This window comes from Hyla sarda, chromosome 2, assembly GCF_029499605.1.
Source record: "Hyla sarda isolate aHylSar1 chromosome 2, aHylSar1.hap1, whole genome shotgun sequence".
NCBI classification, from domain to species: Eukaryota; Metazoa; Chordata; class Amphibia; order Anura; family Hylidae; genus Hyla; species Hyla sarda.
In genome coordinates, this window is record NC_079190.1 from 236,305,695 (window position 1) to 236,328,463 (window position 22,769).

Genomic DNA, 22,769 nt, shown 5'->3' on the forward strand with positions numbered 1-22,769 from the left:
AACCCCTCTTGTGCTGCTAGTTAGGTCGTAAGAAAATACCAGTGTGCAATAAATAGAAATGTAAAAGGGTAAATAAATGAAAATAAATAAAGCATTTAAACTATATCGCGAATGCAATAAAAACGCAATTGAAGTGTGACAGTTGGCCGAACCTGTCAAAGTCTACGGCAGTGGTGTTCAACCTGTGGACCTCCAGATGTTGCAAAACTACAACTCCCAGCATGCCCGGACAGCCAACGGCTGTTGGCACCATAAAACTTACCCTAGCATGCTCTTTAACCACTTCCAGATAGAGACTCCTTACCCCCTTCTTGTCCAGACACCTTTTTAGATTTTTTAATACATTCAGATTTGAAAGCTATAAAGCTTTCTTTCGTCCTTTTTTTTTTTTCGTTTTTTTTCTTCTTCGATTTTGTTATATATTTTGTGAAAGACCAGGCTTTCTTTTTTTTTTAAATCATCTTTATCTCAATAATTTCTTATATAGGGTTATATATATATATATATATATATATATATATATATATATATATATATTATAGGGGGCATGGCTAAGGACCTAGAGGGGCATTTATAAAGTGTGGTGTGAATTTAACTGCTTTGGAGCCCAAATGTCGTGGTGAAAGTTGCTGACGTGCGACAAATGTATCTAATGGCGCACATACTTTGATATATCACCAAAGAACTGCTCTACTTAAATGTTGCAGAGAAGTGGCAGCCGCGCCCGATAAATGTATCAAATGTCGCACAGACCTTAATGTAATTGTCGCGGGGTTGACTTGCCCTTTGATAACTTCTAAATCTGGCTGTATGTAACTTTTCACAAAATGTGGTACATGTTAAATCGGTGACCACTGCATAAAGTACACTAAATAAGAACACCTCATGGTAATGAAATTTTAATATTGTAAATGAAATGTCACAGAAAATGTTGCATGGGGCTAGCCTGCTTCTTTTCATACAACAAATTTAGATGGAAAAAAACTGTTTTAATGGTTTGATAAATTCCCCTCACAGTTTGGGGCATTTATTTATTTTTCACTTATCCATTTATACTTTATTTTTTTTATTTTTTTTTATTTTATGCCCCCCTAATAAGGTAATAAAAAGTTGTTCATTTTTACTATTGCAGATTTTAGCCCCTGACACACTCTCTGATCTGCGGGTATCAAACATCGGCAATCACGTGATCGCCATATTGCTTCCTGCTCAGTTGGATACACAGCGCTTATTGCCTTTTCTTCACTGCTCCATGCTGCTGCAGTTCTGTGCACAGCCATTTTAAAATAGACGTGAAGAGTAATGTGCTGACCACCTGGACATTTACAGGGGTTATCCTAGACTTTTTAATAAACTAGCATTGCATAGGAGTGTCATATGTACCGTATAAGTGCCTGTTCCTTCCAGTGAATGTGATGTCACAGGATGAGTCATCAGGTGGGTTGGGGCATGCATCCCTCTCATTGGCTGGCTAGAATTCTACATGGATTTGAGCCCCGCCTAACATCTGATCCCAGTAGAAGATGCAGGCATACCTTTTGGGTAGCACAATGGCATCAGTGTTAATTTTCTCTCATTTTTATCATAGTTTAGTCAACAACACTTTTTCAGTGACTTAGCTGAAATACAAACTATGTTATGACTAAAAGTAATATCTATAAACATGTTAGCCAACTGACTAAAACTAGACTAAAGTGTTAGAGAACATTTTAAAAGAGCGCTTATTTTAAAGGGGTACTCCGGTGAAAACCTTTTTTTCTTTTAAATCAACTGGTGGCAGAAAGTTAAACATATTTGTAAATTACATATTTGTAAATTTAAATCTTAATCCTTCCAGTAGTTATTAGCTGCTGAATGCTACAGAGGAAATTCCTTTCTTTTTGGAACACTGATGACTTCACGAGCATAGAGCTCTCTGCTGACATCTCTGTCCATTTTAGCAACCATGCATAGCAGATGTATGCTAAGGGCAGCATGGTGGCTCAGTGGTTAGCACTGCTGCCTAGCAGTGCTGGGGTCTGGGTTCAAATCCCACTAAGGACAACAATAAATAAAGCGTTATTATTATTATAATAATGTCATCAGAGAGCATTCCAAAAAGAAAAGAATTTCCTCTGTAGTATTCAGCAGCTAATAAGTACAGGAAGGATTAATATTTTTTAATAGAAGTAATTTACAAATATGTTAAACTTTCTGCCACCAGTTGATTTAAAAGAAAAAAAAGGTTTTCACCGGAGTACCCCTTTAAGGGTATCATATGTAGAAACTCTATTGTAAGTGGGTCTGTCCCATAGGACTGGAGTGTAGCAAATGGTGGTGCTAATATTAGAAAGGAGTCAAAAGTGATCCTGGAAAATATAGGCCTGTAAGTTTAACCTTCATTGTAAATTAAATCTTTTAAACAGTATCTAAAATATGCTAAATTGTAGTATCTCAATGAAAATGCATGTATGCCTGTATCAGCAATGGTTTATAAGAGAAGTTCTAGTAAACTAACTTTATTAGCGTTTATGAGGAGGTGAGCTCAAGACTACATCAGAGAGAGCCTTTGCATGTCATATCAGGACTTTTTCCAAAGCATTTGATACTTTGCCATGTAGAAGATTGGCATATAAAATTAGAATGCTAGGGCTGTGGACAGTGTATATAAGTGGCTTAGTGATAGAAAACAAAAACAAAAAAAGATTGGGTCACTTATGGGTAAGGCGCCACAGGGGTCAGGTTTAGGCTCCTTTTAGTTTGTTTATAAATGACCTTGGAGAGGGATTGCACACAAAAATATGTAGAGTATTATTTTATTCTTTTATAAATACAAAAGAGTAAAGAATTTCAAATGGCACGGAGTAGATTGGAGGCTTGGGCTAAGAAAAGCAAATGAGTTTTAACTTTAATAAATGTACGTTTATGCACATGGGAAGGGGAAATCTAAGCAAAGATTACTTACTAAACCTGTGTTTCTAACATGGAAAAGAACTTGGGAATTATAGTTAAAGGGGTTATCCACCATAAGGTGATTTTAGTACGTACCTGGCAGGCAGTAATGGATATGCTTAGGAAGGATCTGCACTTGTCTTGGGGCTAAATGGCTATGCTGTGAGATTACCAGAACACTGTGGCTAGCTTTTTGTGAACTGGTATTTCCTGTTTGACTTTTCTTTTTTTGACTACAAATCCCACAATTCCATCTTTCTCCCTGGCTAGTGAGTCAGGCTTCGGCCACATTACAACCTGGGAAAAATCCGAGACAACAGTCATTTTGTATGCTGTTAAAAATAAATATTGGTGAAAATCACAGAAGAATTGAGAAAACCATCACACATAGGTAAAGACACTATATTATGAACTACACTAACTTTACAGCCCTGTAGCATAGTCAAATAAAAAAATTCCTGGAATACCCCTTTAACAGTAAATAAACCCCTTAAGAATGCAGGAAATTTTCATTTTTGCACTTTAGTTTTTTTCCTCCTCGCCATCTAATAGTCGCTAAAGCTTTCAGCTCTTTCGATATCACTCATTTTACTATTTTACTACCAAATCTATGGTGAAACAAAAAATAATAATTTAACCCCTTAACGACGCAGGATGTATATTTACGTCCTGCACCGGCTCCCGCGATATGAAGCGGGGTCGCGCTGCGACCCCGCATCTCATCGCGTCAGTCCAGGCGCTCATCAACGGTCTGGACCCGCGGCTAATACCACACATCGCCGATCGTGGCAATGTGCGGTATTAACCCTTTAGAAGCAACGGCGGCGGCGCCGTTTCTAAAGTGAAAGTATCCCGGCTGCTCAGTCAGGCTGTTCGGGACCGCCGCGGTGAAATCGCGGCATCCCGAACAGCTTACAGGACACCGGGAGGGCCCTTATCTGCCTCCTCGGTGTCTGATCGACGAATGACTGCTCAGTGCCTGAGATCCAGGCAGGAGCAGTCAAGCGACGATAACACTGATCACAGGCGTGTTAATACACGCCAGTGATCTCTGTAAGAGATCAGTGTGTGCAGTGTTATAGGTCCCTATGGGACCTATAACACTGTAAAAAAAAAAGTGTTAATAAAGGTCATTTAACCCCTTCCCTTATAAAAGTTTGAATCACCTCCCTTTTCCCGTAAAAAAAATAAAACAGTGTAAATAAAAAAAAATAAACATATGTGGTATCATCGCATGCGTAAATGTCCGAACTATAAAAATATATCATTAATTAAACCGCACGGTCATTGGCGTACGCGCAAAAAAATTTGAGTCCAAAAAAGCGTATTTTTTGGTCACTTTTTATACCATTAAAAAATGAATAAAAAGTGATCAAAAAGTCTGATCAAAACAAAAATTGTACCGATAAAAACTTCAGATCACGGCGCAAAAAAGGAGTCCTCATACCGCCCTGTACGTGGAAAAGTAAAAAAGTTATAGGGGTCAGAAGATGACATTTTTAAACGTATACATTTTCCTTCATGTAGTTATGATTTTTTCCAGAAGTAAGACAAAATCAAACCTATATAAGTAGGGTATCCTTTTAACCGTATGGACCTACAGAATAAAGAGAAGGTGTCATTTTTACCAAAATATGCACTGCGTAGAAACGGAAGCCCCAAAAATAACAAAATGGTGTTTTTTCTTCGATTTTGTCGCACAATTATTATTTTTTTTCCGTTTCTCCGTGAATTTTTGGGTAAAATGACTAATGTCACTGCAAAGTAGAATTGGTGACGCAAAAAATAAGCCATAACATGGATTTTTAGGTGAAAAATTGAAAGGGTAATGATTTTTAAAAGGTAAGGGGGAAAAAACGAAAGTGCAAAAACTGAAAAACCCTAAGTCCTTAAGGGGTTAATACATTTTTGGGGCAAAAATGACACACATTTAGCCTGTAGGTCCGTACGATTATGTTACCCAATTTATAAAGGTTTTGTTTTATTGTACAGTACCACTTTTAAAAAAAATTACCTTTTGTATGAAAATTTATATTCTTAAAATTGTCCTCCTTTTGACTCCTATAACTTTTTTTTTTTTGTATACAGGGATGTATGGGGAGCTAATTCTCTGTGCAATGATCGTGTTATTGTTACCATTTTTGTTTTGATGGGACTTTTTGGTTGCTTTTTAGAAAAAACTGTCCTGGTATATGAAGGTACCAAAAATCGGCAATTCTGGACTTTGGTATTTTTTTACGTTTACACCATTAACTTGCTGTTTTAAAGTGATATTTTAATAGTTAAGACATTTTACACACGTAGCGATACCACAGATGTTTGTTTATTTTTGTTTACATTATTTCATTATTTTCTTTGCAAAAGGGGAAAAGGTGATTTAAACTTTTATTAGGGAAGGAGCTTATTCACATTTATTAAAGGAAAACAGTCATCCTGTTCACCCTTACTAAACCCAATACACTGGGTTATAGTGTGGGTGAACAAGAGACCAATGTGGGGTCTCTCACTAATATACATACCTTCAGTCTGGAGCCCTGTCCCTCTGAAGATCAGCTTCTATCTTCGCTGAATTGCACGCTGATTCATGGTCGCTGGTCACATGAGCACTCAGACACGAGCGCTCACATGACCAGCAACCATGAATATTTAAATTCAGTCGGCGGGCCCGCCTCCAGCGTGTGCAATTCAGTGAAGATAGAAGCTGATCTTCAGAGGGACCGTGTGCCGGACTGAAGGTATGAATATTAGTCGAAGACCCCGCATCGGTCTCCTGTTCACCTGCACTATAAACCAGTTTATTGGGTTTAGTGTGGGTAAACAGGATGACCGTTTTCCTTTAACAGTTTTTTTTTTTTTTTTTACATTTTATTTAAAAAAATTTTTTTAATGTTCCCATAGAGGTAGGTCCTGCAGGTGTGCACCCTCCGCCTCCCATCCTGTGAGCTAATTGAGACTGATCTCGCAGTGGTCCGAAACCACTCCCTGAGCTATCTGACAATGAAATTTCCTGCGTTTAGATGCTGCAATAAACTTTGATCATGTCGTTTGAAGGGTTAATGTCGGACATTGGCCGGTCAGCGATGTCTGGCACTAGCCATGGTTCTTGGCTGTGTACAGCAGCTGGGACCCACTGGGTATGAAGCTTAAGCTGAGTGCGCTTCAAACTGCATACACAGGGCATACATTTATCTAGTGAGAACTTGTGTCCAGTTTTTTTATATCAGTTGTTTAGTGCCCACAAACCTCCTCTTCCTGTTTGCCTGGTATATTGATTTCACCCACTAAAAGATATTTTCAGTCAGGTCTATGGATGCATACAATTGGCGATGGGCCATTTTACGCTATGTCCAGCGCTCAGTCTTGACCTATGACCCTATGGCTGGAAATAAATCTTAACCCCTTAAGGACTATTTTATTTGTACGTTTTCGTTTTTTCCACCTCGCCTTCTAAAAATCATAACTATTTTATATTTTCATCCACAGACTAGAATGAGGGCTTGTTTTTTGCACGACCAGTTGTCAGTTGTAATGCCATCACTAATTTTACCATAAAATGTATGGTGTAACCAAAAAAAATACTATTTGTGTGGGGAAATTAAAAAGAAAACCGCAATTTTGAAAATTTTGAAAGGTTTCGTTTTCACACCGTACAATTTACAGTAAAAAGGACATGTTCTTTATTCTTTGGGTCAATACAATTAAAATGATACCAATGATAACATACTTTTCTATTACTGTTGCGCTTAAAAAAAAAATCTCAAACTTTTTAACCAAATTAGTACGTTTAAAATCCCCCTATTTTGAAGATCTATAAGGTTTTCATTTTTGCGTAAAAACGGTGGTATGAGGGCTCACTTTTTTTGTGCCGTGATCTGTACTTTTTATTGTTGCCTTATTTGCTTATATAAAATGTAATACATTTTTTTAATCAATTTTTTTAATACATTTTTTGGGGGAATAAAATGTTATAAAAAAAAGCAGCAATTTAGGATTTTTTTTTTTACGTTAATGCCGTTCACCGTACGGTATCATTAACATTTTATTTTGATAGTTTGGATATTTACACATGCAGCGATACCAAATATGTGTATAAAAAAAAAATTTGGTACACTTTTTGGGGGTGAAATAGGGAAAATGGGACTATTTACGTATTTATTAGAGGAGGGGTTTTTCACAATTTTTTACTTATTTTTTTTACACTTTAATAGTCCCCATTGGGGACTATTTATAGCAAGTGTTATCGGTCATCTTCTGCTTTAGTCTGCTCTATCTCAGACCAGAGCAGAAGACCTGTGGAAGGCAGTGCTGAGGTTGGTGAGGGGACCTCCGTCTGCCGTTCTGGATGATTGGATCGCCGCGGCAGCGCTACGGGTGATCTGATCATCCATTTTAGTGACCACAATGCTGCAGATGCCGTGATCTGTATTGATCACGGCATCTGAGGGGTTAATGGCGGACATCCGTGCGATCGTGGATGTCTGCCATTACCGGCAGGTCCCTGGCTGCTATCAGCAGCTGGGACCTGCCGCGCATGACCCGAGCATCGCTCCGATGCTCGCGGTTAAGTATAGGACGTAAATGTACATCCTGGTGCGTTAAGTACCACCTCACCAGGATGTACATTTACGTCCTGCATCTTTAAGGGGCTAAACTGCTTTATTGGTGAGTGCCATCAAGTCTCTTCTGTTGTGATTTTGGATCTTCAATTTTCTGCGATAGAGCACCACTGTAGCAGTGAAGAAAAGAAAGAAGTGTGAAGGGTCCAGGTATTATCCAGGTGGCGTTCTGTTAATTGGAAGGCAAGGCCGGTAGTGCTTTTCTCTATCTATGGACTGCATATTAATTTCACCAATAGCCAACTGGGTGGAAACATTGGAAAAGGTGGTGTGAATCTTTAGTGGGTATACATCTGATGTTTGGAATATGTGTATCTCATGGGATTTACATACTTACACTAGTCAGACTTCAAATGGAATATTGTGTACATTTTAAAGCACCAGTGCAATCGAAAGACACAGTAAAGCTTGAGCTGGTTCAAAGGCAGGAATGGTTGATAATGCCAAAAACCCTGGGTGGAATTTATTAAAACTGTCTAATTGTTAGACTGTGCAAACCTAGAGGAACAGAATTTTTAAATGTGCCAGATTTATCACAGTTGGCCTACATGAGGCAAAAGTAATGTGCCAAAATGTATGGAATTTTAGAAAAACTTGGGGTTTTTCTGTTCTTTTTGGAGCACACCGCTTGATACATGTATTTCAAATGCCACTTGGAGCCAAAATTTTGGCGCAACATCCATAGTAAATGTGTACACTTTTGTTTCTTCTCTGCATTGTTTTCAAGTTAATATGCTGCTCAAAAAAATTAAGGGAACAATCAAACTTTACAATGTAACTTCAAGTCAATCACACTGTCCACTCAGGAAGCAACACTGATTGACAATCTATTTCACATGCTGCAAATGGAACAGACAAGAGGTGGAAATTATAGGCAATTAGCAAGATACCCCCAATAAACGATTGGTTATTCAGGTGGTGACCACAGACCACTTCTCGGTTCCTATGCTACCTGGCTGATGTTTTGGTCACACTTGAATGCTGGCAGTGCTTTCACTCTAGTGGTAGCATGAGATGGAGTCTAGAATCCACACACGTGGATCAGGTAATGCAGCTCATCCAGGATGGCACATGAATGCGAGATGTGTCAAGAAGGTTTTCTGTTTCTGTCAGCGTAGTGTCCAGAGCGTGGAGGTGCTACCAGGAGACAGGCCAGTACATCCGCTACCTCCGCCTTTGTGCAAGGAGGAGCACTACCAGAGCCCTACAAAATGACCTCCAGCAGGCCACAAATGTGCATGTGTCCACTCAAACGGTCAGAAACAGACTTCATGAAGGTGGTATGAGTGCCCGACGTCCACAGGTGGGGGTTGTGTTTACAGCCCAACACACTGCATGACGTTTGGCATTTGCCAGAGAACACCAAGATTGGCAAATTCACCACTGGTGCCCTGTGCTGTTCACAGATGAAAGCAGGTTCATACTGAGCACCTGTGACAGTCTGGAAACACCTTGGAGAACGTTCTGCTGCCTGCAACATCCTCCAGCATGACCGGTTTGAGGATGGGTCAGTAATTGTGTGGGGTGGCATTTCTTTGGAGGGCTGCACAGCCCTCCATGTGCTTGCCAGAGGTAGCCTGACTGCCATTAGGTACCGAGATGAGATCCTCAGACCCCTTGTGAGACCATATGCTGGTGCGGTTGGCACTGGGTTCCTCCTAATGGAAGACAATACTAGACCTCATGTGGCTGGAGTGTGTCAGCAGTTCCTGCAAGAGGAAGGCATTGATGCTATGGACTGGCCCGCCCGCTCCCCAGACCTGAATCCGATTTGAGCGCATCTGGGACATCATGTCTCGCTCCATCCACCAACGCCATGCTGCACCAACGACTGTTCTGGAGCATCAGGAGCATGTCCAGGCGTTGTAGGGAGGTCATACAGGCATGTGGAGGCCACACACTACTGAGCCTCATTTTGACTTGTTTTAACCCCTTAAGGACTCAGCCCATTTTGGCCTTAAGGACTCAGACAATTTAATTTTGCTAATTTTGGAAGGTATCGTTTTCACGCCGTACAATTTATGGTAAAAATGACGTGTTCTTTATTCTGAGGGTCAATACGATTAAAATGATACCCATTATTACATACTTTTATATTATTGTTGCGCTTAAAAAAATAAAAAACTTTTTAACCAAATTAGTACGTTTATAAAACCCTTTATTTTGATGACCTCTAACTTTTTTATTTTTCCGTATAAGCGGCGGTATGGGGGCTCATTTTTTGCACCATGATCTGTACTTATTTTTGATACCCCATTTGCATATACTTTTAATACATTTTTTATAATTTTTTTTAAATAAAATGTATTAAAAAAGTAGGAATTTTGGACTTGTTTTTTTTTTTTTCGTTCGCTGTTCACTGTACGGGATCATTAACATTTTATTTTAATAGTTCGGACATTTACGCACGCGGCGATACCAAATATGTCTATAAAAAATGTTTTTTACGCTCTTTCGGGGTAAAATAGGAAAAAACGGACGTTTTACTTTTTTATTGGGGGAGGGGATTTTTCCCTTTTTTTTTTACTTTTACTTTAACATTTTTTTTACATTTTTTTTTTTACACTTGAATAGTCCCCATAGGGGACTATTCATAGCAATACCATGATTGCTAATACTGATCTGTTCTATGTATAGGACATAGAACAGATCAGTATTATCGGTCATCTCCTGCTCTGGTCTGCTCGATCACAGACCAGAGCAGGAGACGCCGGGAGCCGGACGGAGGAAGGAGAGGGGACCTCCGTGCGGCGTTATGAATGATCGGATCCCCGCAGCAGCGCTGCGGGCGATCCGATCATTCATTCAAATCGTGCACTGCCGCAGATGCCGGGATCTGTATTGATCCCGGCACCTGAGGGGTTAATGGCGGACGCCCGCGAGATCGCGGGCGTCGGCCATTGCCGGCGGGTCCCTGGCTGCGATCAGCAGCCGGGATCAGCCGCGCATGACACGGGCATCGCTCCGATGCCCGCGGTTATGCACAGGACGTAAATGTACGTCCTGGTACGTTAAGTACCACCTCACCAGGGCGTACATTTACGTCCTGCGTCCTTAAGGGGTTAAGGACATTACATCAAAGTTGGATCAGCCTGTAGTGTGGTTTTCCACTTTGATTTTGAGTGTGACTCCATATCCAGACCTCCATGGGTTGGTAAATTTGATTTCCATTGATAATTGTTGCGTGATTTTGTTGTCAGCACATTCAACTATGTAAAGACGAAAGTATTTCTTACAATTAGTTCATTCATTCAGATCTAGGATGTGTTATCTTAGTGTTCCCTTAATTTTTTTTGAGCAGTGTATTATCATTATTATATATATTTTTTTAATTATCTTTGCAAATGTTCTGCTTTGGTATGGGGAATATTTGCACAATAGCAACATTCTACTCAAATACAATGGTAGATTTTACCAAAATTGGTGTTTCAGACTCCAGACTTGACAAAATCTGTGAATCTAACACCAGTGGGATTTTACTTAATAGGAGTACACCAAATAAACTCAGCACACAAGTTGTGGTCTTAACATTCCCAATGCTCTGAGCTGGCATGGATTTCAGCTATAATGTACCACCAGTATACTATTGAGAATGCACCACATTTCTGCCACAGTTTGTTGCAAAAACTGTCATACATGCCTTGCACTATGTTTATTAGATGTTTTGCACTAATTTGTGCCAGTTGTAAGCCAGTTAGGTGGTCTTAGATTAGACAGTATAAAGGTGTGCCAATATGATAAATAATGATAAATGGTTTCCTGACTTTCAAAGGTGTTGACATTCCTAATAGTTTAGTATCTCAATTTTGTGTTTCCCGAACTATCAGAATGTTTCAGTAACTAGTAAGGGGCATTTTTGTCTAAATAAAAGAGTAAGAAGAAATAAAAAGGGGAGAAAATACAGTATTAGTTTCTCACTTCTGGGGTTCTTTGGTTAGCTAATAATGCATTATTCCCATTTCTGTTCCACTTTGTAGTTTTGCACGTATACAAAAGGGGTTAAGTGCCTCTCTTGGTTTAAAAATAACATACATTGAGCAACTTCTTTTTGAGCCAGGTATATGCAGTATATATTGTATGAAAACATGGCTGTGGTCCCGCTGGACTGCTAAAGCATCCTTGCATTTCCTTCATTGGTATGGGAATCCTAAAATGTTTATAGGAATTTTATAGAGCCCTGAAGACATTTCAACACAAAGACGTTTTGGGCTGTAACCGTATTTCTGGCACGGCTTGTAAAAGCTCTTTAAACCTCGCTGAATGTTCTCTTGAAAATGCAGTCACTTGACGGGGCATCGGCTAACAGATTCTCTGTTGTAGAATAAGCTGCTTAAAGCAACCCTTCCCTTGGAGCCAAGACAAGATGAAGGCAGCAGTCTCATGGAGGTGAATGATTTAAAGGGCCCTCCTTCCTGTTTCAGGATTTCCTGCAGCAGGATATTGAGATGATTAATAATTTTAATGCTGCAGGAGACAAGTTGAAAGAAGAGCTTACATTTTGTAGTATTAAAAATGTAGTTCATGTTTTTAATAATGATTTTTATCTTTTAGACAGAAACATTTAATGTATTGGATTTCCACTTGCTATACTACTCTATGGATAGTGCCATAACCAGTGTTTGGTACATAAATATGTATACACTGTACATTGAATTAACCCCTCAGGGATGCAGCCCATTTTGGCCTTATGGACGCAGACAATGTTTTTTACTTTAGAATTTAGTTTTTTCTCTCCTTGCCGTCTAAGAGCCATGACTCCTTTATATTTCCATCCACAGACACATATGAGGCCTTGTTTTTTGCATGACCAATTGTACTTTGTACTTTCATCATTTATTGTATCATAAAATGTATGGCAAAGCCCAAAAAAAAAATTTGGGGGGAAAATTGAAAAGAAAATCGGCAATTTTGCAAATTTTGGAGGGTTTAGTTTTTACACTGTACACTTTACGTTAAAATAACATATGTAACTTTTTCATTTTTTAGTAATGTGATCTGACAAAGAAGCAGCAATTGTGGACTTTTCTTATTTTTTTATTTTAAAACGCTTATGCCGTTCATCCTATGGGATCATTAACATTATATTTTGCGAATGTGGACATTTACGCAAAAGGGCCTTTTTATATTTGTATTTTTTTTTTTTATTATGAATATACTTTATTAACAAGATCACTAATAGTACAAAACATTTTGTAAACAATTCATGCAGTCATTTCCCAGAGAGAAAACTGTTTGCAATCATCAGCATATTATTTATCTTAGTCTGGAATAGTACTGCTTGCTCATCTTGAGAATTTATCGTAAATAAAGAAAAATATGACCTGAATGCACTGATTAAGCTTAACAAAGCCTAACTAACTAAACAGTCTATCTAATACAAATGACAAAATGTTAAAAATATTTGCTAGTCCGTAAAAAGAATAAACATGTCTATTCTTTCTGCAGACAATAGAATTAGAATTTCCGTGCAAGCTGTTTCCATAAACGGTGCAAAAGAATTCCATTGAAATCAATGTGACTCTGCTGCTACAGAAATTCCAGTGTGTGAATATAGCCTAAATTTTGTCAGGTTGGATATTGGCCGTCTGTGGCATTTTCAGGTCTCTTCAGGGATAGGGGATCATGTCAGGGCTCTGGTTGGGCCACTCAAGGATATTCACAGTGTTGTCTTGGCTGTTTGCTTAGGGTCTATGGGGGGAGATTTATCAAAGCCTGTGCAGAGGTAAAGTTGTGAAGTTGCCCATAGCAACCAATCAGATAGCTTCTTTCATTTTACAGCGGCCTCTTCAAAACATGAAAAAAGCAATCTGGTTGCTATAGGCAGCCCAGCAACTTTTCCTCTGGACCGGTTTTGATAAATCTCCCCATTGTCTTGTTGGAAGGTGAAAATGTGACCCGTTTGAGATTCTAAGCACTCTGGAGTAAGGTACAGAGATGTTTGTAATGGAATTCTGATCCATTCAGCTTTCTCTCAACCCTGACTTTCCCTGTCCAAGCCACTGAAGCGCCCCCCCCCCCCCATAGCATGCTGCCACCACAATGTTTTATTGTAGTGATGATATTGGGCATTTGATGAGTAGCTCCTGGTTTCCTCGAGACAGGCTAGAAAGTTTAATTTATGAGACCAGAGAATCTTGTTTCTCACAGCCTCAGTGTCATTTAGGTGAATTTTATTTTTTATTTTTTGCAAACTCCAGATCAGCTTCCATGTGTCTTTCTCTTGAGCAGAGGCTTCTTTCTGCCGATTTTGACATTTTTGATGTTTCAGCCTACAGGTTCTTTGAAGCTCAGGTAGAGTGACCATTGTATTCTTAGTCACCTCTTTTAGCAAAGCCCTTTTCCCCCAATTACTTAGTTTGGTGGGGCGGCCAATTAACAGCTCTGATCTCCGGCCCTCACACCTGCACGTGGACGTCCCGGCAGCGCCTTCAGGCAAAATTCCAATTGGCAAAAAAACAAGGAATGTCCAGGAGCAGGAAGTAGAGTAAAAAAAAAGTGCTTTTTTAAACCCCGTAACAACGCAGGACGTAAATGTACGTCCTGGTGAGGTGGTACCTTACGCACCAGGACATACATTTACGTCCTATACATAACCGCGAGCATCGGACCGATGCCCGGATCATGCGCAGCAGGTCCCGGCTGCTGATAGCAGCCAGGGACCTTCTGGTAATGGTCGACATCCGCGATCACGCGGATGTACGCCATTAACCCCTCAAAAGCCATGATCAATACAGATCACGGCATCTGCAGCATTGCGGTCACTAAAATGGATGATCGGAGCGCCTGCAGAATGGCACATGGAGGTCCCCTCACCTGCCTCCGCTGCCTTCCACGGGTCTTCTGCTCTGGTCTGCGATCGAGCAGACCAGAGCAGAAGATAGCCGATAACACTTATCAGTGCAGTGCCCTATGCATTGCACTGAACAGTATTGGCAATCGATTACTATAAATAATCCCCTATGGGGACTATTAGTGTAAAAATAAAAGTAAAAAAAATCTGAAAAACCCCTCCCCCAATAAAAACGTAAATTGTCCTATTTTCCCTATTTCACCCCCAAAAAGTGTAAAAAATTTTTTTTTATAATAATAATAATTTTTAATATAAAATAAACATTTAATATTCATATTTGATATTGCCACGTGCGTAAATATCTGAACTATTAAAATATAATGTTAATGATACCAAACGGTGAACGTAAACATTTTTAAGCTCAACAGTAATAGAAAAGTATGTAATCATGGGTATGATTTTAATCGTATTGACCTAACGAATAAAGAACACATTTTTACCGTAAATTGCAAGGCGTGAAAACAAAGCCTTCCAAAAGTTGCAAAATTGCGGCTTTCTTTTTAATTTCCCCACACAAATAGTAATTTTTTGGCTGTACCATACATTACAACGGACAACTGGTCGCGCAAAAAACAATCCCCATACTAGTCTGTGGATGAAAATATAAAAGAGTTCTGATTTTTTGAAGGCGAGGAGGAAAAAACAAAAATGTAAAAATGAAATTGAGTCCTTAAGGGGTTAATCCAAATATAGTACAGAGCACTTTTTAAGTCTTACTGACCCTTAGATCAGCTTCCATGTGTCTTTCACTTGAGCAGAGGCTTCTTTCTGCCGGTTTTGACATTTTTGATGTTTCTGCCTACAGGTTTTTTGGAGCTCAGGTAGAGTGACCATTGTATTCTTGGTCACCTCTTTTCCTATTTTAGCAAAGCCCTTTTTAAAGAGTACCTCTCATCAAAAAATGTTTTTATATTTTATAGTTTATAATATATTGAACACTTTTCTAATAGGGTTCTATTAAAAAAAAAAAAAAAAAAAAAGATTATTCTATGTGTTTTTGGTGTTTAAACTTTTGACCACTAGGGGTCTCCCTAGGAGTCCCTTTTTTGGTGATTTCGGACTCATCCGAAATCTGATACTCAGCGCAGCTCCCGCCTGTCAATCAGACAGGCGGGAGTGAGCGCTGTGCGCGCATCCCTGCCAGGCGCGCTCCTGACTCTGCCGGCCAGTGTCGTCGTCGGGCTACTCCCACTGACAAGGAGAGCTGGTGTGAGGTGTAATTTTGCGCCCCATGCAAACGTGCAAAATTCCACCTCACACCGTCCCTGCCCTGCACTCCTCCTGCATACAGGAAGAAGGGCGGAAGCGGCCCGGCAAGGCTTCAGATGACGTCGCGCCTACCGGGCCCCGCCCACTTCCTCCCTTCTCAGACGCTCCTATCTGAAAATGAACATAAAAAGGTATTTTTATGGGGTTTATAATTAAAATGAACGCTAGGATAGATAGATTTAGAGACAGGGACAGATGGGGAGGGGGATTAGGGAAAGTTTAGTTGATAATAGGTGCTCTTTAAGTATTACTGACCCTTAATTATGACATATGTTTGAGTGAAGGCGGACAATTTAAAATAGGCAATTATTCACGTGTTTATGTTCACTACATAACATGTTTTCTGTATAATATATAACCGTACTGTCACAGCACTTTCATTCCCAGCATGCAGAAGACACTTTGTCCTTAAAGTAATGGGTATAGAAAGGATCAAACCTCCTCAGTGGGGGGTAGGGGTCCTGGGAGTTGGGGGTGGCAGTGGCGGTTACCATAAAAGCAACGTTTTGAACCGCAAGTTGTTTTGGACATTTGTTTTTGACACTTGATTCCCTAACGGGATGGATCTCAGACAAGACCTCATATTGACCAATTAATTTTAAATCTTTTTTATTTTAGTCACAGGCATTATTACAGTTTTATTCTGTAGCTTGCCTTCATGATATTTTTATAGTACTCTGTACTAAGGACTTGTTCACGTGTTCGTTGTGATCCAGTAAATGAAGCTCAGTCAGTCAGTCCGTTGTAAGGATGGGAGTTGAGAAAAATTTGTGCATATCCTATTTTTTTTCTCTACTCAACTCTTGTAAAATATCAGACACCTGACGGACCATATTCAAGTCGATGGTATATTTCGCGACCTGGCTGTGTCAGTTGTGCTCCATCCCATTCAGGCTCATTAAAAAAAAAAAAGCTGAATGGAGGACACTGAACTGGTTGTAGCACATAGGCTGTGTGAACTTAGTCTAACTTAAAACAAATTGAATTAGTTTAATGTTGACACAACCCTGATTTACTGTTCTAAACTGACCTGCATTTGTCAGGTTGTGTGCCACAGTTTGTTACATGGCGCCTCAAATTCTGTCTGCTACAGAGTTTGTGGCACAGTGTGCCAAACTAAACCTGCAAATCTGTCAAACCTAAAAATGGAGGCAAAATGGGCACAGTTGAAACAAAAAAGGGGCATGTTTTCACAACCCAGCCTATTTACTCTCGAATTCACACAAAACCTTTTGAATAAATAGCTTGAAATTCTCACCAACATAAAGCTGGTCACAACTTTCCCAACTAGTTTGTCCCCGTTGCAAATGGAGTAAAATCATACAAGTCTGAAACAAGATTCCACACTAATAAAAACTCAACACTCTTGGTAAATCGGGGGGAGAAGCAGCGCGCGCAGGTGACATGTGATTACAGCGCAGCGCTGGGCTGATTAACCCGGGGGGGGGGGGGGGGGGGGGGAGCAGCGCCCATCACATGATGATGGGGGGGGGGTTAAATATAGCTCATGGAATCCCAAAAGCCCCCCCAATTACTATGATTTGGGGAGCAATGTCATCTGATGGTGTTGGTCCACTGTGCTTCATTAAGTCTAGGGGTCAACGCATCTGTCTACCAGGAGATTTTTGAGCACTTCATGCTTCCCTTATAAGTTGCATTCCTGAAATATAATGGAGTTTTGCACAATATTCTAATTTTTTATTATTTTTATTTATTTGATATTTTTTTTAAATCTTCCTTTCTGGTCTGATGCCACAAACACGTGACTTATGGTATGTTTATTTTAATTGTTGGTTTTAACTCTAAAACCTATGCCAGAAGTACTACATATTTGGATTTAATAAAAAAGATATTTTTCACTCTACTGCTGAACAATCTTATAAAGACAGGCATGTGTATTTCCAAATCCTGTCCTAGCAACTGAATTTACCACAGCTGACTCCAAGGTGTAGAAACATCTTAAAGATGATGAACATAAATAAGAGGCCCCCAAAGCTAAATTTCAAGTTTCACAACAAATGGTATTAATTCTTAGGTTAATGCAAAACTTAACTTTTTCATTATGTGAAAAAGTGAAAGCAACTAAAAACTTTCCGTCTGTATTGTATGTACATGTGTGTATGTGTATATAGCTATATCTACAAGTAGAGGAGGAGCAGCTCATCAGAGGGGAGGGTCAATGTAGGGTGCCAGCTATGCAAGGCTTCAGTCCACAAGCCTGTATTACATCCTCAACAAAAGATCATAGCAGCATGTCCATATAGCAAAGAACTGACCCTCCTCTGCCATTTTAGCTCACGGAACCCCCACGATCACTCTGCGGGGTTCCATGAGCCCCCCTGAATTACCCATGAGCTGTCATTTTCACTTTAGACAGCATGATCGACATGGCTCACGGAGTCTAAAGGGTTAATGACCGGCAGCAGCAGGATCGCCACTGCCTGTCATTATAGGAGTGAGTGTCCGGCTACTGATAGTAGCTTCTGAAGCGAGCGCAGCTCCTTCGCTCTCTTTAAAGTGGCTTAAAGGGGTACTCTGGTGCTTACACATCTTTTCCCCTATCCAAACGATAGGGGATAAGATGCCTGATCGCGGGAGTCCCGCCGCTGGGGACCCCGTGATCTTGCACACGGCACCCCGTTAGTAATCAGTCCCCGGAGCGTGTTCACTCCGGGTCTGATTACGGGCGGCCACTGGGCTGGTGGTGTGTGACGTCACGCCTCCACCCCCGTGTGATGTCACGCTCCACCCCTCAATGCAAGCCTACGGGAGGGGGCGTGACAGCTCTCGTAGGCTTGCATTGAGGGGCGGAGCGTGACGTCACACGCCGGTGGTCGCCCGTAATGAGACCCGGAGCGAACACACTCCGGGCACTGATTACAAACGGGGTGCTGCGTGCAAGATCACGGGGGCCCCCAGCAGCGGGACTCCCACGATCAGGCATCTTATCCCCTATCTTTTGGCGTACCGGTATGCCCTTGGTCCTTAACCCCTTAAGGACCCGGGCGTTTTTTGCACATCTGACCACTGTCACTTTAAGTATTAATAACTCTGGGATACTTTTACTTTTCATTCTGATTCCTAGATAATTTTTTTTCGTGACATATTCTTCTTTATGCTAGTGGTAAATTTCCATCGATACTTGCATAATTTCTTGGTGAAAAATTCAAAAATGTTATGAAAATTTTTAAAATTAAGCAATTTTTTTTTTACTTTGATGCTCTCTGCTTGTAAGGAAAATAAACATACCAAATAAATTATATATTGATTCGCATATACAATATGTCTGTTTGCATCATAAAGTTGACAGATTTTTACTTTTGGAAAACATCAGAGGGCTTCAAAGTTCAGCATCAATTTTCCAATTTTTCACAAAATTCTCAAAATCGGAATTTTTCAGGGACCAGTTCAGTCATTGTGCTTTGCTTATGTTGTTTTTGTTTTTATTTTTTCTCTTTCTTTAGGGGCCATCATGCCGTTACTATTATGGTGCTCAGAAGATGAGTGAACAGAATATTTTGCAGTATAGACTGGGATTAAATCAGGCATGGGACATTGAAGAGCTTGTAGGCCTTGGAAAAAAGCTTCGTGCTTGTGCCTACTATGCAGCTCGTGAACTGATGGTAGAAGCTGACATTATTTTTTGTCCCTACAATTATCTTTTGGACTCACAAATTAGAGAAAGTGTAAGTGAAATCATAGTTTATGCTTATTTTTTTATTTTGTTTTATATTTAGGTCTAGTGAGATGTATAAATTATGTTCAAATTTCACAATTTATCCATAACATTAAATATTATCTAAAAGGCTCTTTGAGAGCTGTCAGTGTATGTTGTGTAATATCTAGATTTGTAGGCTCTAAGTGTCAGTCCAGTGATGTGGTCACATGCACTCTGCACAGATCGGCCTGGGGAGTCAGTTCACCTTGGAAGGCCATGTGCACTGAACTTGCTGGGCGTCATGCAGTTGCCTCGGCAACCTGACTTCCCATCTTGAGCTGAATCTTTCACTCCAAACTAGAGGGTGCATGGGAACATATCACAATGAAATTGAAGAGTATGTGCAAAAGCTATCAATGGAATATAGTTAACTGACAGTCAATTAATCAAATTTAAAATAACATACACAAATAACTTCCAAACGTGTTTCACACCTTAATGCACTATGCAGATATCCCTTTTCTCCTTTGGTGACTGCTCTAAGTAACATGCTTAATGATCTCAACAACAAGACTTATCTTCTCACCCTTGACATAAGTTGTCTAGGCTACCATCCACTAATCCACTAGTCTTCTCTCTTGAGCAGTTGTTGGAGTGACCTCATAAGATAGTTGGGAGAGATGTTGTTTTCCAGTGATGGGGTATAACCTTGCTGGCTGTGGTCAAGAAACGGTGCATCAAACCTTTTTGATTGTTGAGGGGTTTTCTGGAGTTATATATAGATAATAGCCCGGATTTAGGGGTGGGTAACATGATGAGAGTAAGAGTGTTGCATAATGTACAGATTTTCGTCCTGAACCTTTGCCTGTTGGCACTTCCACCATATATGCAACATTGGCCCTTCTGCAGTATTGCAGCACCAGCATGTGCTCAACAAAGATGGAAAGGTCACATGAAGGAAAGTGGAAAGGCCATTGGATTGTTGCATCAGATAGTTCCTTATAAGATGGTTACATGTCTAATTTCTGTCCTCAAGACCTCATACATGGTGGTATATGTATAATTTGATAAACCTTAATTAGGAGATTAATGGGAGCCCCTGACTGCATTGTTAGAGTTTTTGTTGGGGTCTAATCCTGTGTAGTTTAGAGAGCCAATAAAAAGACTGCAGCTGAAGGTTTTCCAACCAGAAAAGTTGTCCATCTGGGTAGTAATAAGCTAGTTTTGGAATAAAGGAAAGGTGGTGTGCCCTAAAGTCACCTCAGTCAGGCTGGGTCATCTTATCCCAAGCCAAGAATAAATGATATTTAATTGTTGGAGGCGAAGTTGGGAGGATATAAAATAAGGTTAATAGGGCTGCTCTGTAAGATAAGTTGCTATGAGTTGGTGCCCTTCCCCCATGTGTTAGGAAATATTGACTAAGAATGCAAATTTAATTGGATTGTCAGGTCCTTTTTCTGTCAATCCATGGGACTGATTTCAAAGCCAACAGGGTGGGAGTCTTCTAAGCCATTGTTTCCAAAGCGCAGTACTCAAATACTCTCAACAGTTCATTATTTTAAGATATCCCTTACACAGAACACTTGTGGTTATGCCTGATGTACTGACCATAATTATATCGCCTGTGAAAGACTAATGAAATTCTAAAAACTTGACCTGTTGGGGGTACTAGAGAACTGCGCTTGGGAAACACTGTTCATAGCACACCCATTGTTTAGTAAAGAATGACTTGAGTTATTGTACAACTTTTGCTAAGACAGATGACTAGTATGTTTTCAAATTACAAACATGGGCCTAGTTTATCAAATCATTCTAAAATAACTGTCTTAGTTGCTTATAGGAACAAATTAAAGTTCACAGCTTTTAGTTTACCAGGCATGTTTACGAAATGAAAGCTGCATAATGATTGGTTGATATGGGCAACAAAGACTGATCAAAAATGTCTAAAAGAAAAACAATGTGCCTAATTGAGTTTTGAATCAAACTCTTGGGTACGTTGTAATCCAAGTGAATTTACTGATCGACTTATTAAGCAGTTGAAAATAAGTTATAGTATCTCACATAAGTAAGTACACTATTCACATTTTTGTAAATATTTTATTATAGCTTTTAATGTGACAAAACTGAATAAATTACACTCTGCTACAATGTAAAGTAGTGAGTGCACAGCATGCATAACAGTGTTTAGTGTTGCTGTCCCCTCAAAATAACTCTGCACACAGCCATTAATATCTAAACTTTGGCAACAAAAGTGAGTACACCCCTAAGTGGAAATGTCCAAATAGTGCCCAATTAGCCATTTTCCATCCCTAGTGACATGTGACTCGTTAGTGTTACAAGGTCTCAGGTTTAAAAGGGGAGCAGGTATCTTAAATATGGCGTTTTTACTCTCAAACCCTCTAATACTGGTCACTGGAAGTTAAACATGTCATCTCATGGCAAAGAACTCTCTAAGGATCTGGAAAAAAGAATTGTTGCTCTACATAATGATGGTCTTGGCTATAAGCAAATTGCCAAGACCCTGAAGCTGAACAGCAGTATGGTGGACAAGACGAGGACAGGGTACACTAAGAACAAGCCTCGCCATGATTTACCAAAAAAAGTTGAGTGTATGTGCTCAGTGTCATATCCGGAGGTTGTCTTTGGAAAATAAATGTACAAGTGCTTCCAGCATTTCTGCAGAGCTTGAAGGGGGTAGAGTCAGCCTGTCAGTGCTCAGACTATATGCCACACACTGCATTAAGATGAGCTTATTTAGTTAAGTTGGTGTCAAGCATGTGTGGTGGCAACCAGGTAAGAGGTACAACAAGTGTCTTGTCCACAGTCAAGCATGGTGGTGGGAGTGTCATGGTCTCTGGCTGCATGAGTGTTGCTGGCACTGGGGAGCTAACGTTCATTGAGGGAACTATGCCAACATGTTCTGTGACATACTGAATCAGAACATGATCCCCATCCTTTTGGAGACTGGGCACAGGGCAGTATTCCAACATAACCACCCCAAACACACCTCTAAGACGACCACTGCCTTGATAAGGAACCTGAGGGTAAAAGCGATGGATTAGCCAAGCATGTCTTCAGACATTTATCTTATTGAGCATCCTCAAACTGAAAGTGGGGGAGTGCAAGGTCAATAATATCCACCAGTTCTGTAATGTCGGCATGGAGGCGTGGTAGAGGACTCTGGTGGCAACCTGTGAAGTACTGGTGAACTCTATGCCAAAGAGGCTTGAAACGTTGCTCGAAACGAATAGTGGCCGCACAAAATATTGAAACTTTGGGCCCACTTTGGACATTTCTACTTAAGGGTGTACTCACTTTTGTTGTGTGTTGAGTTATTTTGAGGGGACACAACATAAACACCTATATATCTTTCTACAAGGTTTACTGCAAAGTAGAGGCTTCCTGAGTACTTGATATGTTGTTGTCACTTAAAAGGGAATGGGGC

At 40.0% G+C, this 22,769-nt stretch overlaps 1 protein-coding gene across 1 annotated transcript in view; it reads left to right on the top strand.

Moving 5' to 3' along the window:
• The window catches only part of BRIP1 (BRCA1 interacting helicase 1), a 494,893-nt gene that overhangs the window by 165,550 nt on the left and 306,574 nt on the right, over nt 1–22,769 (top strand). The window contains exon 9 of the mRNA XM_056556700.1: nt 19,131–19,352. Coding sequence (XP_056412675.1) covers nt 19,131–19,352 — 222 coding nt within the window. The remainder of the gene's footprint in view (nt 1–19,130; nt 19,353–22,769) is intronic.